Here is a 19,997-nt window from a genome sequence, read left to right as displayed (position 1 = left end):
ACAGTCATCGATTCTTAACAATGAAGGATTCGTATTGATCTTCTTCTACCCGGAAAGGTTAAACACTAGAGTACAAAGTGGGAGAGGATCTGGGGATTTGAATGGCAGGAGAGCGAATGCCCACTGGACCAGGGATAATGTGGCAGTGCTCCCCGTTCCTTAGGACACTATGTATGAGAGTGATATGCAAAGCACCTACAAAAGATGACATTCCTACTGATGGGAGTTAGGAGTCCTGGGTTCTAATTAAAATTCAGATGATCTGGGGGGACCTTATTCTACAGTTTCCACCTTTCCCTTCATTTGTCTTGACCCTCCCATGAAGAGTGATGGTGCTAGTTGCTGAGGATGGGAATAGACAGAGGGCAAGTGGGCAGTGGGGGGACAGAGGCCCTGGCTATATTTGCTTTTTTTCTCCTTGTTCCTAACTTATGAGCAATTCAAAGAATAAAGGCGCAGAGGAATAAAATCCCTATATGTCTCTGGAAAAGAACTTTAGCAGGAATCTTAAAGTGCACAAAAACAGAGGGGGACAGAGCTGTTTAGTCAAGATTCAGATATTGCAAACAAAAGTAAAAATGTTAACCATATAGAAACTCAAGCATGTTTTCTTTACACAGAAAATGTTTGTATATGCAGCAGACAACAGAGGGTAGCAAACAAGACAATTACACTGGAAACATTCTCACACAGACTTAAGAATATGTTTGGAAAAAAAATTCTTTAGGAAAAAATGCTAACTATTGAAAAGACAAGGCATGTTTTTTTGGGGGGGATATCAGTGCATGAAATAATAGAGAAATATCAGTTCCTGAAAAATGAAAGTAGTTTTCCCAGAGGATATAATGCTTTTTCAGTTGTAATGGAGTTGATTATTCACCCCAAGATTTTGCCTAAGTTTAGGAATGAAAAGTATATTGACATCAATATTCTTCATGGATTTATATGTGATAAAGAAAATAATTTTATAAAAATAGATTTTTTAAAAACATAACTTGATGTTTCCAAATTGTAAGACTGACAAAGTTCTCTTGGCTTTTTCTGGCCTAGCAGATGGTCACTGTGGTGTACTGCTCCCCACGTGCCTGGGTGTGGGACAGCTCCTGAGATTATGAGTACCTTTTGGGTATATATGTAAAAAGTGATTTGATATTGGGTATATAAGACACCTGGGGAGAACACCTGGAAAAAGAGCTATTCTAAAAGCACAACAGATCATAGGGAATGCAAGAAGCTAGCAGAAAAACAAAAACCTTCCAAGAAAAACTAAAGATAGAAGATGCCTTCAATTTTTCATAAGCTAAAGGCCCAAAGAAGATAGAGCTCAGGAATCCAGGAGGTAGTTTAGCCTAGCCCAAGAACTGGAATCGTCAGAATCATAACAAGGCTGCTTTGGAAAATAAGCAGAACGAAGGGCTAAAAATGGGGAAAAGGTTGGACTTGCTATCTAAACAGAGGTATTCTGGTATTAAAGAAATCAGGGAGAGGAACGTCTTAACTGGACAAGATTGGATTCTGTATTGCAGACTCCCAGTTTAACACATGTGATTGGCTTTAGGTATATGTGTGCACACAACTTCACTACATTCATTCTTTAGCCTTCAACAGACATGTACACAGAACCTACTGTACCAGGGACTATGCTAGATGCTGGGAATTCCGCCATCAGCCACGCACACGGTCCTTGCCCTTAGGGCTGCCATCCGGCCGTGGAGGCACCATGAAACAGTCACACAACTATTTATTTATTTATGATTGCGATATGTCTGCAAAGGAGAAGTTGAGGCTCCTGTGTATAATAGGGAATCTAACCTAGTCTGAGGGGTCAGAGAACATTTCCCTGAAGCTTTAGTTGTAAAACAAAAGCCTGATCGAACCTTGAAGAGGTGAAGAGGTAAGGCCAAGGAGGGCTTTATTCTTGAAGCTTGGCCCCAGGAAGAGCTTGAAGGCTGGGAGGTCTGCTGGGCCAGTCCAGCTTCTCCCTATGCCCAGCATGTCCTATGAACAGAGGAAGCATAAGGAGACTTTGATGTCTTTAGATCAGTAAGGAATTGGGAGCCTGAGAGGAATGATTGCCTCTGTGGGCTGGACTGAAGTTCCTTTAGGTTTACACTCCTCTGGCAGCAGTCTGAGATCAGAAATAGTGCAGCATTCTGACCATTTAATTAATTCAAAACATCTTCATTCTCATTTTGAGGACATTATTCCATCTAATTATTTTTTTCCAGTCTGTCCATTTGGAATGAAAAACAAAAGAATAAAGCTTAATGCCAGCATTTCTCAATGTCTCTCCAAAAAACGTAACTCTGCACTAAATAAAGCCTGGTAATTCAAAAGCAAAGCACTAATATATTCAGCATAAAACAGACAGAGGACCTAGAGCAATAATGACACCACTAATAACTAAAACAGTTATAACAATTAACAACAATTACAATGATAGAGAAGCTAATGGGTATGGTCACAGCATTTAAATTGCCAGCAGAGCTGAGGAGGACTTTTTCTGGAGAAAAAAAAAGGGGGGAAGCATCTTATTTTCTTTATCCCATGTAAGAGAAGCTATGCTCCCAGCAGGTAAAATGTCATAGGAAGACTAGCAGCAGACCAAGTTAAAAAATATATTGTTTTTCTCTCTTTTCTAGGTATTTATTGCAAAGCATCTGTCATTCCACACCAAGTCTTTATAACCAGTGACAGTCATTTCTCCTGTAACTGAGGCCAAGTTGGTGCTACTATTGACAGAGTCAATATTTGAAAATGAGCCTCCATGACGGGGAGAGTTCTAAGGTGAAAGCAGCAGACACCATTCTGCCTTTCTCCCTCCTTAGGGACAACAGAGCCTGACTGTGTTCTTTCCAGAGTTCATATGTCACCTTGGGCTTCTGTTTGGGGGATATTGGGTAGCTGCAGAATTCAAGCTGTGACCAAGGAAAAGAGGCAAAAGGCAAGTCAGCATGTTGTTTACATTTTCTTGATAAGCAAAAGGACTGTGCCAATGTGGCCCTGGGTATAACTACTTAACAGATTATAGAAAAGAGAGACAAAAGGAGAAGACAGATAAAGCCAGTTCTTGCTAGAGCATGAGAAATGGACAAAGAAGGCCAAAGCAATGCCCCATTGGAAGGGACTTGAAATGTTCTCTAGGCCAGGCCAGAAAGGCCACCATGTTCAGTCCATTAAAGCAGACTCAGCCTGATACCTTATTAACCATTTCAGAAATAAAGGCATAAAAAATTTTGCCAAGCTCCACTGACTATGACACCAGAACAGGAAGAGCAACTGAACAATACTATTTGCTTGTTTTCACAGCCCTTTAGTCTTTGAGTTTTGAAATTACTATGGTCCTTAATGATGATCCTTAATGATGATAAGTATGATCTTGAAGTGGGGAACACTCACAGATCCTAATTTTCATCTCCTGTTTTCCTTTTATTGGGCCAAAGTTATAGCTGGGTGACGATCCACTCACATTTGTCTTGGGAAATAGGTTTCAAAAAGTAAGAGCTGCAAATACCTCTGTGGCTTCCCTCTGTTTCTTTTGTGTAATAGTTCACTCCATTGGCTGCCACTAAAGTGGAAAAAGTGCCTCAGAAATGGAATGCTCATCAGCAACCATTTTTCTGCCCTGCAGAAATGAGTGAACATGGGCTCCCCCTTGGCTGAGTTTGCCTACAACTTCAGAGCGAAAGCAACCTGTTTCAAGATCCTCCTTGGTCAGAGGTTTGACGTATCTAAGGATGATTTGTGCCTCCAGCTCTGCTTTTTGTTTTTCATGGCATACCCAAGCAAACGGCCAGTCGTTTTCATACAGACAGCACAGAATGAGTTTTATTTTTGGTTACCTGGACAATGCCCTCTCATGATAGGGAAGGGAGATAAGCTGTCATCACCAAAGACACTTAGTGTTAGACTGTTAGGCTGATGGGTTGGAATTCAGTGAAAATCTGAGGTGTTGAAGAGTCACTCATTAGAATAACCCTGTTACTAACAGTCAAGCTGTAAACCGAGCTCTTTATAGATTGAATAATCAATACTACAAGGCCGTGATAGATTTTCTAGGTAACAGAACAAAATAAAAGAAATTACATCTTACAGGGTCATTAACACCCAATCAGGATAAACTGAATTCCTTTTTCCCCTCTTCTGATAAGCTCTTAGTTGGGCTTTAAAAATGTAAGCAGTTCCATCAGGGAAAAGCACAGCATTCCAGGAAAAGGATCCCTGGAATAGTGAAGAAAAGTATGTGGATTTTAAAGGTGACCCTGCTAGCCATGGTATCTTTCAGGAGAAAATACTTTTCCCTCTCAAAGGGCATGTGATACCTGACTTGCCCAAGTGAACCAAGCCTGTGTAGCTTGCCTATTACAGAAGAATTCACATTGTCCTGGAGCTCCCTGCCTTTTATATGCCTACCCATCCCTCGAACGTCTGTATTTTACTGTTTTAAAGCTAAGCGATGACATTTGGATGTTACATATTTGTTGCAGTTTCTATAGCTCCTTTGTAGAAAAGGCACCATATAAATTCAATAAATAAATAAGTAAACACAGATAATATAAATTCCTGCCTCAGATTCTGCAGAGAGAGGGAAAAGTCCTCCTCTGTTTTTTTAATCACTAAGTCACCAATCATTATAACTGGTGGGAGGTATAAACCGTAGAAACATATTTAGAGCTCACTACACTTTAACAACACCTATTTTGGAGGCAGGAAGCATGAGGAACAAAGGGTTTTGTTTTTTTTTTTTAAATGTACTTGAATTATAGCTGCTGGAACAGCTAAGAAATAAATCTCTCCTCACTCTTCAGATTGAACCTTAGAAAGAGGGGTGGAAGGAAGAAAAGAGATGAGGGAGACGTCTGAAACTGAATTTTAGGCTTTTGCCAGAAGACTGCTGCTTCCCAAGGGAGTTTAAAGTTGGCCATAGGAAGCTTCTAGTTACTCCACCCAAGCTGTCCACATGAAGTGCTTCTTTCCTGCACTAGTGAGGGAAGTTGGTTGAGAAGAGACATATGTGGGACATGGCTCGGTCAGGAAACAGATTTTTTGTTGGAATTCTGTACGGCAAGTAGAACGGTAAAAACTAAGATTCAGAATGGACTTAATCACATGTGTTAACTGTCACGAGGTCCTTACTTGAAACTACGCTAACATTCCTGTTATACTTGCCTCAGTTCTCTCTCTGGCTTTGGCACATGAATTCTGCTGCTGCCTCTTTGCTGTCTTTTCTCTCCTCATGAGAAGCTGGGTGTTTATGAAGTTGGGTCCTTCACTAAACCTGTTACATATTCTCTTCCCATGGAGAATGAACCAAGGAAAGGGGCTTTGCTGAATGGATTAGGAAGAGAAGAAAAGGCACGAGGAAAGGAAGAGAGAGGAGAATAGGAAAAGGGGAGGCTGGAGAAACAGAGGGGGAGCAGGAGGGGAAGAGGGAAAGAACCCCTAGGCTTAAAACTTCCATAGAATTTCTAAGAAAAAGTCAGCCAGTATCTAAATCAGGCACTTTCAGGCTCTGCTGATGGAATGAATGTCCTTGAGGTGGCCTTTGCAGCACATATTCCTTTACAGACAATGACAGACTAGGTCCTTGGTCCACTTAAGGAGGCTTTAGAGGGGCATCTGACCTTAGAAAGGATGGGCTCACTAACAGACTGAAACATGGTTAACAGTCTGGGATGAATAAGAAGTAATTTTGTATTCAACAAAGCTGTTACATATTCATTTCCAAATGTGCCTGGAATCAAACCAGGCCATCAGAAGTCAGCATAACCAAGCAATTCTATCCTTCACCCCATGTTCACTTTTCAGATCTGACACATTTCCATTCCCCTCTGAACTTGCAATCTCCGGGCCTCTCAGATAGGAGACTTTTCCATTCTTTCCATTCTCAATCCTCTGATCTCTTAGAGATGAGACAAATCTATTTTCACTGTACTGATTTAAGAAATACTGATAGGAAAAAAATAAATATCTGGTTTGGCTTCCCACCCTCTCTAGGATAAATCTTAGCAGTTCTGGGAACATTAATTAAAGTGAATGGGTGGCTGCTTTTAAAGTTAAGATATTTCCTTGTCCGGTCATCTTATTCAGGACTGTTGAGGTCGACACACCAGTTACCCTCTTAATTAGCGAGTCTGGTAATGTTTGTAGTCAGAGAAAGGTGCTTTCTCCAGTGGGAAGCCTGAATGTCCTATCCAGCACCTGTACATTTTTGAAGCTCTCATACCTCCTTTTTGTTGTGTGCCACTCTCATCCTCTTCTAGATCATGCTCTTCATCTGTGGGGATAAACATGATCAGCATTAGCAATTAGTGGTCAGTAGTCTGTTATTTGTACTGACGGGTCTTCTTTCTCTGAGCTCATCACACTCTCTTCTTTAAAGCAATAATTACCATTTTTTAAAAAATCATCTCTCACCTTCAACTGGCCTTCTCTTATTTCCATCTCTGTTCATTCATTCACAAACATTTTTAAGTGCTTACTGTACGCAAGACACTGCACTAGGAACTGGAGATGCAGTGATGGACAAGACTGGCCGGGTCCCCGCCCTATGGAGCTTCCAATCCACTGGATTATTTAGGTGCCTATTACTAGGATCCTAATCCTTTTCCTCAAACCCTATTTCTCCTCCCGTTCTAGCATTCTCTTCAAAATGTATTATCTCCACGTAAGCATCCAGAACTTCTGTGTGTGAAGCTAAGCACGTGTTTAAACCCTCTGTGATTAATTACTCCTTAATGTATCAAGCTTTGTTCAGCTGTTACAGAAGCTGGTCATGTACACAATTTTATGTTCTTAGTACTTGGGGCTTGTAGTTATCTTTTTTACTCTTGTTATTCAGCCTGCTTCACTCATGAGAGTGGAAGCTCCTGAGGGCAGTTGGAATGAATGGCAGGTACACAATGAATTCTAAGTCAATGCTATTTTCTAACTCCATCCAAGTGTTTATATGGTCAAAGTCACAACATGACTGGCCTAAGTTTCTTACCCACATTAACCTGTTTCATCCCAGACTTCGTACTATCTGATAACATGGGAATTGGATCCTTATCAAGAAAGCATGAGTACCAGAATCATATTAAGCTATTTTATATGTGGGGTAAAATGCACAGAAATACACTTGCTGTTCTCCTTTTCATCATTACCGCCCTCCACACACACACACGGAATGAATGGAGCATAAAAAGGAACATTTTGAGGGCTGAATACTCAGTTTCTTCCGGCCACATGTACTTTCCTTTCTCTCTGTGGATCTTAGGGCACTTACCTGTCTTGCTTCCCCATAGTTATGCCATTAAATGGAAACTTTGAGGCGATGGCATAGGACAGCCCTCCCCCCCCCTTAAATATAAGGTTTATAGGGCAACATGAGTTCTGGTATGTCAGACTAGGGGAAGTAAACTCTAAGCTCATAACTAAGAAGAAACGGCATAAAAATATATTAAAACACTACAGAGCATTAAAGAATTGCAATTGATTTCACATACAAAATGATATAGCTCCCCTGAAAAAATTAAAATTAATATTGTTGGGATTGATACTTTGGGAAATAAGTCACGTTACCAAGATTTAAAAATATGTGGGACTTCCCTAGTGGCGCAGTGGTTAAGAATCCACCTGCTGGGCTTCCCTGGTGGTGCAGTGGTTGGGCGTCCGCCTGCCAATGCAGGGGACACGGGTTCGTGCCCCGGTCCGGGAAGATCCCACATGCCGCGGAGCAGCTGGTCCCGTGAGCCACAACTGCTGAGCCTGCGCGTCTGGAGCCTGTGCTCCGCAACGGGAGAGGCCGCGATAGTGAGAGGCCCGCGCACCGCGATGAAGAGTGGCCCGCGCTCGCCGCAACTGGAGAAAGCCCTCGCACAGAAAAGAAGACCCAACACAGCCAAAAATAAATAAATAAATTAATTAATTAAAAAAAAAAAAAAGAGAAAAGGGAAAAGGAAAACAATTAAAAAAAAAAAAAAAAAGAATCCACCTGCCAATGCAGGGGACACGGGTTCAAACCCTGGTCTGGGAAGATCCCACATGCCGCTGGAGCAACTAAGCCCATGCGCCACAACTACTGAGCCTGTGCTCTAGAGCCCGTGAGCCACAACTACTGAGCCTGCGTGCCCTAGAGCCCGTGCTCCACAACAAAGAGAAGCCACCACAATGAGAAGCCTGCGCACCGCAAGGAAGAGTAGCCCCCACTCGCCGCAACTAGAGAAAGCCCGTGCGCAACAACAAAGACCCAACGCAGCCAAAAAAAAAAAAAAAAAGTGATATATGATATCTATCTCTCTCTATATATAGATATAGGTAAATATATATCTGCCCTATAAGATTCTGTGGGAAAAGGACTCAACTCTACTTATCTCCATGTATGACCTTGCAGACAATTTCCTACTTACCACCTGTAGTGCTCCTCCACCTCTCCATGAGGAATAAAGATGTGAGATAATGGAGGAGTGAAATCAAATATGGGAAATAGATCAGGCTGAAATAAATCATGTTAAACATCATTCTTTGCACATTGTCTTCTTATTACTTGCCCACTTCTTTCCTTCCTCTGCTATGATGCTTTTCCTTTTTGACGTGGGACCAATTTCACAGGATTGAAAACATTCAAAGAAGAGCTGGTACGTCCTCAGTTTTAGAGATACCCAATAATTTGGACAGAGAACAGCTCTTTTGCTGATATCAAACATCTTAATTACAAAGACCAGTAATTTGCTGTGCTTAGGCACTTTTGCAGAGAGGGTTTGTTCTGCCTTTGCTGTCTGTGCGCAGATGTCTCTTCCTCCCAATTCTAATCAATGTAAATTGGGTCAGATCTCCGCTGTGAATTACAAATTGGATCCGAAGTTGGAGGGTCACCGTGCCTGCTACTCCACCTCCTTCCCACCACCATTAGATGGGAAGCTACACCAAAGATCTTTTCTAAATAAATCAGACTTTATTGTAAAACGTGGCCACTGACGAGACATAACCTCATTAGCATTGATTTTAAAATAAATTATTGAAAGTGTCGTGCCTGCTTTTGCATTTGTAAAATAGGAGAATGTAAATGTATTTGCAATGATAAAAATGAAAACTAAAACTTGATTCCTTTATCCTTTCAGGCAACAGCACTTAATCCAGTCATGATACAAAAATGGAAAAAGTAAAACTCTGCTTTATTTATGCAGTTCAATTCCAGAACAGGTACTCTGATTTCCATTGCGCCTGTGGAGTCACCTAGAAAGAAAGCAGACTGTTGGCCGTAGATTTTATATATCGTTTGCCACCATTACTAAGTGCTATGGTGATGGATGTGAACCGGGAAGCTCCAGTCCCTACATCTGTTCTATCTAACGTTGTCCTTCCTGGGTGGCTGAAAGTGGGCTCCAGTCAAGAAGCCTAGCTGCTGAAGTGAGAGGCTGGGTGCTGTGCCTCTGCGGCCTTTGAAAGAGCGAGTATGGGGACCATCACCTGGTGAGGAGAGTGCCCTCACAGAGTACAACTCTGAGTGAAAGGCACACCTCTCAGCACCTTCCCAGCTTCAGAGGGCACCATACACACAGAGGCATACAATTTACCTTGGATCCTTCAGTGAAATCAAACTGGTATTTTTCAAACTCCAAAATCAAGAAAACTGATTATATGGCAACAGAAAAAAAGTCTCTTTGCTCACGAAAGGGGGTTAAACAGCCAAATTTCTCTCTCTTTTTTTTCATCTGTAAGGTGAGGCTTTATTTTTTTTAAATTAATTAATTGGGCTTCCCTGGTGGCGCAGTGGTTGAGAATCTGCCTGCCAATGCAGGGGACACGGGTTCGAGCCCTGGTCTGGGAAGATCCCACATGCCGCGGAGCAACTGGGCCCGTGAGCGACAATTACTGAACCTGCGCGTCTGGAGCCTATGCTCCGCAACAAGAGAGGCCGCGATAGTGAGAGGCCCGCGCACCACAATGAAGAGTGGCCCCCACTCGCCGCAACTGGAGAAAGCCCTCACACAGAAACGAAGACCCAACACAGCCAAAAAATAAAAATAAATAATAAATAAAAAAATTAAAAAAAAATTAATTAACTATTTATTTATTTATTTATGGTTGTGTTGGGTCTTCATTGCTGCACGCGGGCTTTCTCTAGTTGCAGCGAGCGGGGGCTACTCTTTGTTGCAGTGCACGGGCTTCTCATTGTGGTGGCTTCTCTCGTTGTGGAGCAAGGGCTCTAGGCGCGCAGGCTTCAGTAGTTGTGGCATGCAGGCTCAGTAGTTGTGGCGCACGGGCTCTAGAGCACAGGCTCAGTAGTTGTGGCGCACGGGCTTTGTTGCTCCGTGGCATGTGGGATCTTCCCAGACCAGGAATCGAACCCGTGTCCCCTGCATTGGCAGGCGGATTCTCAACCACTGTGCCACCAGGGAAGCCCCTGGCAGGTGGATTCTTAATCACTGTGCCACCAGGGAAGTCCTGAGGCTTTAATTTTAAAAAGATTATTTTGAAAAAAAAATTTTTTTTAGGCTAGAGAGCTTGTTGAACTTCTTTATAAGAATATTATTAGGCATTTTAGCATGACATCTACTACAATACATCTTCATTTAAGAAGGAAGTAAAATTTATGTGCTAGCTCAACTTTACACAGTAATAGATTATAATGGTCCTTGCTCCTAACAGGGCATATGGGACCCCAACCCTACATAGCCTTTAAACAAATTAACCTCTAAAGATTACTGACCACTTATTACATAAAATGCTCTACTTGATTCCCAAATATCTCATCTCAATTGGGAAAACAGTTGAGGAAGATTCTGTTAACTGTGCGAACATGTAAGAGAACCATGGGGTGTCACAAATTAGCATCACTATCCAGAGAGTTGGTTTCAATCAACACTCTTGGCACAATGTCAGGGACATTAATGAGAGGCTGAGAGGAATAGGACTCGGGGGCCCAGAGAGGAGCCAACTTCCCATGACACCTGGCTCCTTTCTGAAGTGCTGCTCTTATATCAGCTGAACCAGGAATAAAATTCAAGAAATGACTAGATAAGAAAGAGGGAAGTCACTTCTCCCAAATAAAGCAAAGTGACAGAAGCTTAAAAAATGCCAAATGTATCAGTGTGCAAACAGATGTCAAGGTGCTCTGGTGACAGATGCAGCAGAAATACATGTGCAAAGGGAACATGCAAAAAAATGGAAATAGAAACCACTCCACAGCACAAATAGATATAAATCCATGGATGCTACAGCACCTCTTCAGACAACATGGCAAATATGAGCACGATACTAATAACCCATTTAATTCTCTGTTGCATAGCTGGTAATCTCAAGTGTTACCTCAAAATATTTGCATCCTATCTCCATAGTATGGTCTTGATATACTAGATATTAAACTCAATTTGTGGTAACTGCAACACTTGGAATGCACTGAATTTAATTTCACAAATAATAATTGAGCACCTACTAATTGGAGGAGAAAGACCTGAATACAAATCCCTGTGGTAAAGGCTGAAACAGAGCTCAATTCCAGCTGAGTCTCTGGGCGGCTGTCACTGAGGAGACACAGCTGAGCAGAATGTGTTGGGTTTCGTAGACTGAGGGTGCGGATTCTAGGTAGAAGAAAATGCATGATTCCAGTTTTGGTGCTGACCAAAAGCACGGTGTGCCTAGGGCCTAGGGTGCATGGGAGTGAGAGGAAGAAAAGGCCAAGAAGCTCAGAAGGGGCCTGATGACGGCGTTGACTCTTCTTTGATGTTCCCCTCATGGAGTGTTGCTTTCCTATGAAGTTGGAAATTGTTTTTTCATAAACTTTGTATTTTAGGTGTGTGCTTTTTTTCTTTCCTTAGACCTCTTACTATCACCATTCCCCCTTCCTGTGGGTCTGGACAGCTGTATGGGGGAAAAATAATTCCAAAGAATGCTTGTTTCCAACCGACTCAAATTAAAAAAAAAACCAGTTATATGCTTTATTATAAAGCAATCTGGTTTCTGGGTCTGTAATAACCCTCCAGGGCAGTGAGGGCAGCATCAGAATGTGCAAAGAAATACCCAGGGAGGACTCTTTGTCTCTCTTTCTGTTTGCTCTCCTGAAACCTCTCTAGAGAACACAGCCAGATTCTGTTGCCACCGCAGCTGCTGCGAGGCCCCAGTTACAGCTCTTCAGTGGTCTCAGGTGCCTTGCTGGATTCCAGGCTTGAGGCCCCAGACAAAGAGAAACCTGATAAAAGCTGTACTTTCATGGAATTTTGAATCATGAAACTGGGCCTGTGCTAGGCTGTAAAATGATTTTGGGGAGGGGTGAGAGAGGGTTCAGAAAAGCCTCCCATTTTCCACATATTGCTTTAGTATTTCTTTGTTGGTAGTCCCCTACAGTTGAATCTACTGCAAAAGAGATCTTAAACATCAAGGGTCCCCGTATTCTTAACATGGATGTTCAGAAATCCCAGCGGATACCAACCCTGAAACCATGTTAACCGGGACTAACACTGCGGTCTTGGCTGAAAACCTCGAGTGCTCTGGTTTTCCCTCACGGGAAAGAGCGTGCTAGCCACGTGGCAAATGCAAATTTCCCATGATTAATGTGATGTTGTACATTTAATTTGATGATCCATACATTATTTTGATTAGAAAAAACATTTTTGTATTGACTTGGTATGTGTTACAGGCATTTTTCTTTCAGCTAGGAGGCCCATTGACATTATATTCTGGAAGGGAGGAGATCTCACTTACACCGCCTTCCACATAGAGACAATGAGGCTTGTATAGGCCCCATGCCAAAGAGGAAGGAGAAGCAAAATCATTTACAGAGCACATTTACCTGTTATCATGAGACACATGTTAGAGGCCCAAGTCATTTGACTATTGATGGGTATGCATTGTTAGCACAATGCAACCTTACTGTCGACTGTTCCTCCACCCAGCACCTGTCCTTGCAGTAGAAATGGGGCCTGAACAGAAGGCGTGATCCACTTTCCATCTGCTCAGGATTTTCAGTTTCACCTGCTCCACACATATTGCTGAAAATGTCCAACCGGACTGTCTCAGGTCTGGTTGGTGAAGGTGGGGAATGAGCCGATTCCCAATTCTTCAAGGAGGTAACACTTCCTATTTAAGTACCACCAAATGGAGAATAGCCAGCATTTATTGAATGCTCCCTGTATGCCAGGGCTCTAAGTGCTTTACATACATCAGTTCCAGGCTTCGCAGGCATCCCTTTATGATAGCTACTATCGTTATCCCCATTTTACAGGTGGGAAAATCACACCTGAGAGACGGGGCAGATAACTTGCTCGAGGTCTCACAGCTAGCAGGTGGCAGAGCAGGTCCATCCTGACCTAGAGCCAGCACTTTTACCTGCAACACCATGCTGTGTCTCGCACGCCACTGCTCGGTGGGTGGTCTTGTGAGATGGTGGCAGAGGGGAGACAGTGTCAGGCTCCCTCACGTTCCCTCTCAATTCCTCCAGGATGGGTAGTGTGGCACATGCAAAACTAACAGCAATTTCAGCAGCAACAAGCTGAGTGGCACGGACAGGAAGCTAGCTGATGGAGACTTGTGTCTGAAATATTCATATTATAATTAAATGCCAATTTATCCCAACTTCAATGCTGTCTCTAAAAACTGTGATGGATAGAAGATTTTGGGAAAGAACCTGTTGGCTGGGTACAGCCTTGTCCTTTGGAAACTTGATAAGCAAGTTGGCTGCCGTTGCCCTAACCTGCGGAAAGAGACCCTGGTTTTCCTATGATGTGGCCTTCCTAACCTCTGAGGGACAGTTGTTGTGAGCATAGCGTAAGTGGCTTTCCTAGAGAAAGCCGACCAGTCTCCATGCCCTTGGAGTCCACTCCAATATCCAGACTGGTGTGAACTTTGGCACCGTGGGCAATGCTGCAATGGTCAAGGGTAGGATTTTACGAGGTGCGGGAAGGATGGTTGTTAAGAAGCCAATCATACATTCATTGACCCCCCTGGGGTAAGGTGGTGGTCTCAATCCCGTCATATTTTCTGAGGCCTCTTTCCCTTTACTCTCCTTTGCTCTGTGTGTCTGAGCATCAGTTCCCTCTTGCCTGCTCCTTTGAGGAGTAAACATGTTGCATGAAACAGCCCTTATTTGCTCCCCAGAGGTCTGGGTGGTTCTGTAAGGTTTTCCCAGAGCACTCTTCCACAGCTGTGACCCCAAGTGGAGTGTCACCTGGATATCTCCCCCAGGCTGGACAGTAGTGAGTGGGATGTGAGCTCACCAGGAATCTCTGGCCAAGTTGGGGAGTACATCTCCTTTTAGAGAGTGTTGTGAATTAGATCCATTTCTGCACCCTGCTGTTGCAATGGAGCAGACTGTGAAAGGGAAGATTCTCAGAGGAGCTGTGTTTTAATGTAGCAATTTGATTCAATTTTCTAGTCTATAAAATTACCCATCACTGCTCGTTGCTTTCTAACAGACACCTTCACTCTTAATTTAACAATCCTATCGAATTCTGCCAGGGAAATTGGAAAAATTTATCACCTGTGAAATTTTATTTTCCTTTGGTTGTATCTGTTTTTGTAAAACTTCATTAACGACGATGACTTGCTGAGGAAATTATCATTTTTTTTTTTAACTTCAGACACAAGAAATGGCTCGACCTCAACCAAGATATCATTTGCATAATAAAACACAACAGAAAGGCTGGGGAAGTTGGGACTAGCGGAGGCTGGAAGTGCTGGGAGAAGAAGCAGGCTCTCCTTGTCGGCTGGGTGGGTGGGTGAAGTCCCAGGAAGCAATGACATGGCTTCTCCCCCAGGGAGAGATGAATGTGGCGTTGCCAGGGTTGGACCCTCTTCTTAGGAAGCCTTGAAATGCCAGTTGCTTACTGACAATGCTTTTTAGCAAACAGCCCTGTCTTCAGGGGCCTGAATGTTCTGTTCACCTTAGCTCCTACGTTCATCTGGGACTGAGGTTTAAATTGCTATAAATTTAGGCTTAACTTGAATTTCTCAGCAGAGCACTGAACTCCTGGCAAATTTCCACAGGAGCGATCTTCTGAATGGTCTTGAAGATTCAGCGTTCCCATGGTCTAACTAGCTCACAGTTAAAAGGCTCAGGCTTCGTTTTTTGCACAGTCTGACCCCCACTGTGCTCTGCACTGTTCAACAGCTGCTGTTACCCACACAGGAAGTGGCTGTGTGGGCGCAGTGATGACTACGCGGTTTTTGAGGTGCTGGTTATCATGCTTTTGTGAAAAAAGAAATACGTACTGTAGACCTGCTGTAGTGGTGGGCAGAGGACACACGTTAGGCTTATTAGCAAGAGATGCAATTTGATTCGTGGTATATCTAAACTAGGCAACGGTGAGCTGTGCTCTATCAGGGCTTTACTGTGTTACTGAAAAGGCTTGTCAGCGTTTATCTATATTTCTTCAGTCTACATCCTTCATCATTTGAGGTGACTTTCCATTATCCTCACAATTACACAGAAAAGAAGTTCAAACTAGAGAATGCTGATGAAACTCGCAGTAAACCAATGAAAACCAACATGAGTATTCTTGACTCTTTAACCTGTTGACATTTGTAATAAATTACTTCACATGCAGAGATGAAAGGCACTCCCTGATCAATCCATCTTGCCCCCAGAGCAGGGGAGAGCGAGCTTCTGTGCCGGGAATCACAGAAGCTCCACGGAAGCTTCCCCATAGTGTCTCCTTCAGAGGTTTAGCTTCCTCTGGAGTTGTCAAAGTTATATTCTTCAACCAGGTCAAGAGTTTCTAAACTAGAGGAAGATAATTAGAAGATGAAATTTCTCACCTGGTAAGATTTCATAAATATCTTCTTCTTTCTCCTCCATGGGCTCTTTGAGCCCCACACTCCCATGCAAGATAATGGGTCTGCTTTGGGAACCAGGATTTGAGGAGTCAAAACCATCGATATCATCATATGTCTCTTCCTCTTCCTCTTCCTCTTTCTCCCCTTCTTCCTCCTCTTCCTCCTCCTCTTCACATGGAATGGTTAAGGAGCTCAGGTCTGCTGGGGCAGAGATGAGAGTGAATCAAGATAGGGAGAAAAAGAAAAGAATAAGGCAGGGAAGGAAAGAGGGAGAAGGAGGAGGAGGGATGAGAATAAAACATGTCAAAAGAAAATGAAACACTAGGTTAAGTGCTGTTATTTCTAGTGCGGGCCTTGGTGGCAGGAAATCTACAGAAAAGGCCAGACTAGCACTGCGTCAGGTTTAAACTATCAACATAAATCCTTCCTTGCGATAAAACTTGATGAGGATGAAGCAGCCCTGAAAAGTATGGGTGTGTGAATGAGCACACGAGGTGAAGGGAAGAAAATAGGGCAGAAGAGGAAATGCCAGCGTGCCTCGTGCTGCTTGTCAAGTAGAAAACTGGAAGGGTGAGTGATGCCCTGGGTTCTCTGGATACACACAGAGCCTGGGAACTATGGTGGCTGCTGCGGGATACCTGAGCTATCACACGCTCGTCTCCCCCATGATCTCACTGCAGAATTTCAGAGAAGTTTGCTTGTACAGAGAAGAGTGGGCAGAAGTGGAAGAGGAAGAGAAAGTGGGATGTGGAAAAATATAACAGCAATACAAGACCAAATGGAACGGCTGAGTTACCATGAGTTACCATGCCCTTTTGCAACTGTACAGTCTGGCTGACCTTAAAGTGGGTCACCGCATAGAGGATGTTGAGCCATTACAGCGCTGGGGGGCACAGGGCGGGATAGGGAGATTGGTTTTTTATTTTAATGGGGAACTGGGAAGGTTCATTCTCTGACGTGTAGTGCTCTCTGAAACCCTGCTGAGGGACCTCTGCAGGATGGGCAAGAGCAGGCAGGGTGCTCTGGGGAAGGAAAGGACAGAGAGACATCCGATGTTCATTTCAAAACATAATAAAACTGCTCGGCTTGATTAGGCTTTTAATAAAGATTTTGCAACTATTTTCATCTGAATTCGGGTGCCACCTCATATGAGGAAGGGATCAAAGACACATTTGTGGCTTAAACCATATGTTATTATTTTGTTTGTTTTAAAATAAAATGGAATGAATAATTTCTTCAATGTGGGATTCTGAAAGTACCACAGGGTACAGCTCAATAAAGCTGCTTGGAGTTTTATTGAAGTTTACACACTTAGGGGTATATTACACGCATAAATCCAATGCACCTAGATGAGAGTGTACCCTGTAGTCTCGCCATCAATGTTCATGTTTGCCTAGTTCTAGTCTATTATACGTGATGCTCTTGGTAGATGCGATAGTTTGTTCTTGTGATAGCAAAGGCATAAACTGAGTAAAATAGGCAATCGTAATTAAAGCTCCGGTGCTTCCTTCTTTTTATCCAAAATAAAATCTTATAGCAGAATAAAAAACGGAGATAAAAAGGCTTGGTGTTTTTAGGTTGACATACTTCTCCCTAGGTCTTGGGACCATGTACAAAGTTGGTGTTTATGCCTTTCTGCAGAGGCAGGGTCCTGCCATGATGTATGTATACCATCATGAGGGTTATCTGATGCCAGGTGACAGGCTCAAGGTTGGCTACTTCTACCTGCCAGGCCACTCCCAGACAAGGCTTCCTGGGCCACTGTCACTGCTGTGCCTACAGGCTGGCCAGCAGAGGGTACTCTAAGAGAAGTCATTTAACATCTTCAGGCAGGACTCTTCCCATCCAAAGTAAGGACCATTTGATTGTGGCTTGGGAAATAGCAATTTGTTTTTAATGTCCAATGTCCTTGAAGGCCACCTAGATGAGTATATAGATTTCTACCTGACTAAAACTGAAGATTTTGGACCCTAAACCACATCTAGATGACTTTGGTATCATGAATTTCCTTTCCAGAATGTAAGGGGTTAGGAGACACTGAATTGAGCTGAGCTGATTTTCAGCATCTCTTTTCTGGTGATTACAAATATTACAGATTTGCCTGTAGTTAGGTGGATGAGTTAGAATGATATCAGAGGTCATTTGCAGGTTGATGGTTTCTTTTCCTTCTGATTCACCCATGTTACTATTTGTTGTTATCATATGAGGGATATGATAGGGAGAATGGGCAGATAAAAATATATTGAAGCCTGTGGATTATATTTATGCAATATAACTTCAACTGCAAATGCACTCAAGTACTACTTCTGTAATAATAATACTTACCCTTTAACAAGAAACTTATTTGATCCACCCAGTCTCTGGCCTCAGCTGGATTAGAAGCTGTAAACTAGAGAAAAATTAGTGAATTAATTTATCACTTTCACTAAAATTTCTGTGAATCCTTTAGGGAGGTTCAAGGGGAGGAACCTTGTGAGTTGACTTGCAGAGTCAAGTTGAAAGCTCAGGATACACTGCCTGCTTAATATTTAGCAAAAAGATCAAAATCCCACTCAAAGTGATATTTTTCCTTCAGCAATTTTGCATACCCAATGTTGACAGCTGGATTTGAATCCAGATTCATGTTCATGTGCATTCATTCATTTGATTGCCCATTCATTCATCAGGCATTTATTGAGAACAGTTTACAGGGAAAAAAAGGCAAACCCAAATTCCTGACTTCAGATCAATGCATCAGTTTTGGAGACAGCATACACCCTTGACATGGGAACACGACAAAGTAAGTGCATTTGATAACAGCTGGATGTTGAGAGAAGACAGGGAGCACTTATCGTTGCCTATGGTAAGCCAGGGAGGCGTGTTGAAGTAATACTGTTTTGGTTGGATTTTTAAAAAGAGTTGGTGGAAGTTGATGAAGGGAACTGGACGTTTCAGGTAGGGAGAACCAGCTGCCAAAGATTAGAAATGAGACCATGATGTATAGGGAAGGGAGGCAGATCAGCTTGACTGGAGAACAGTAACAGATGAAGCTGGAGGATCAGAGAAGAGTTGATGAAAGGGCTCTGAGTATTAGGAATTCAGACTTAAAATGCAGGCAATAGGAAGCCACTGTAAATTCTAGCAAAAGGAGTGGGAGATTCTTTCAATAGTTGTGAGTAGGAGAGACTGAAATAGGGAGAAAATTAGAGACAGAAGACCAACTAGAAGTCTACTTAACTAGTCCTCTGGGTGAAGTGATAGGAACTTAACTATTGTGATGGCTGCAGGAGTAAATCAGAGGGTAAAGATCCAAAGGATATTATAGAGGAAGAATGCACAGACCATGGTAATGACTTGGAATCAATGGGCCAAAGAAAAGAAGAAGTAAACAAACTCTACATTCTGACTCACAAAACAGGCCAGTCAAGCATCAAGCTTTAGTAATTTTTTATTTTGAATGAATCAACTTGAAATGACTGTTCCTGAAAAACATTTTTATTATCTGGCCATTAGGGTAAGATAAAGACATGTACTATATAAGAAACCTAGATTCCTTGTAAACTGATATAGCCACTGTGGAGAACAGTATGGAGATTCCTTAAAAAACTAAAACTAGAACTACCATGTGACCCAGCAATCCACTACTGGGCATACACCCTGAGAAAACGATAATTCAAAAAGAGTCATGTACCACAATGTTCACTGCAGCACTATTTACAACAGCCAGGACATGGAAGCAACCTAGGTGTCCATCGACAGATGAATGGATAAAGAAGATGTGGCACATATATAAAATGGAATATTAGCCATAAAAAGAAACGAAATTGAGTTATTTGTAGTGAGGTGGATGGACCTAGAGGAGTCTGTCATACAGAGTGAAGTAAGTCAGAAAAAGAAAAACAAATACCGTATGCTAACACATATATATGGAATCTAAAAAAAAAAAAAAAGGTTCTGAAGAACCTAGGGGCAGGACAGGAATAAAGACGCAGACGTAGAGAATGGACTTGAGGACACGGGGAGGGGGAAGAGTAAGCTGGGATGAAGTGAGAGAGTGGCATTGACATATATACACTACCAAATGTAAAATAGATTGCTAGTGGGAAGAAGCTACATAGCGCAGGGAGAGCAGCTCAGTGCTTTGTGACCACCTAGAGGGAGGGTGGGAGGGAGACGCAAGAGGGAAGGGATATGGGGATATATGTATACATATAGCTGATTCACTTTGTTATACAGCAGAAAGTAACATAACATTGTAAAGCAAT

At 42.6% G+C, this 19,997-nt stretch overlaps 2 protein-coding genes across 3 annotated transcripts in view; one reads left to right on the top strand and one right to left on the bottom strand.

Annotated features, from left to right (window-relative positions):
- The window catches only part of SNX11 (sorting nexin 11), a 51,326-nt gene extending 42,196 nt beyond the window's left edge, over positions 1-9,130 (top strand). Inside the window, exon 9 of the mRNA XM_082373196.1 lies at positions 9,102-9,130. Within this exon, the coding sequence (XP_082229322.1) occupies positions 9,102-9,115 (14 nt within the window). The 3' untranslated portion in view covers positions 9,116-9,130. The remainder of the gene's footprint in view (positions 1-9,101) is intronic.
- Positions 1-19,997, bottom strand: part of SKAP1 (src kinase associated phosphoprotein 1) — a 282,155-nt gene that overhangs the window by 22,415 nt on the left and 239,743 nt on the right. The window contains exons 8-10 of one of the 2 annotated variants that reach the window (XM_082373185.1): positions 18,079-18,142; positions 15,736-15,954; positions 6,227-6,277 (exon numbers count right to left, since the gene is read on the bottom strand). In XM_082373185.1, the coding sequence (XP_082229311.1) occupies positions 6,227-6,277; positions 15,736-15,954; positions 18,079-18,142 (334 nt within the window). The remainder of the gene's footprint in view (positions 1-6,226; positions 6,278-15,735; positions 15,955-18,078; positions 18,143-19,997) is intronic. The other variant, XM_082373186.1, reaches the window with a different exon arrangement.

The sequence above is a fragment of the Balaenoptera borealis genome, assembly GCF_965194805.1.
Source record: "Balaenoptera borealis genome assembly, chromosome: 20".
NCBI classification, from domain to species: Eukaryota; Metazoa; Chordata; class Mammalia; order Artiodactyla; family Balaenopteridae; genus Balaenoptera; species Balaenoptera borealis.
Note: the sequence above shows the minus strand (reverse complement) of the source record. Positions and strands in the feature narration are given on the sequence as shown.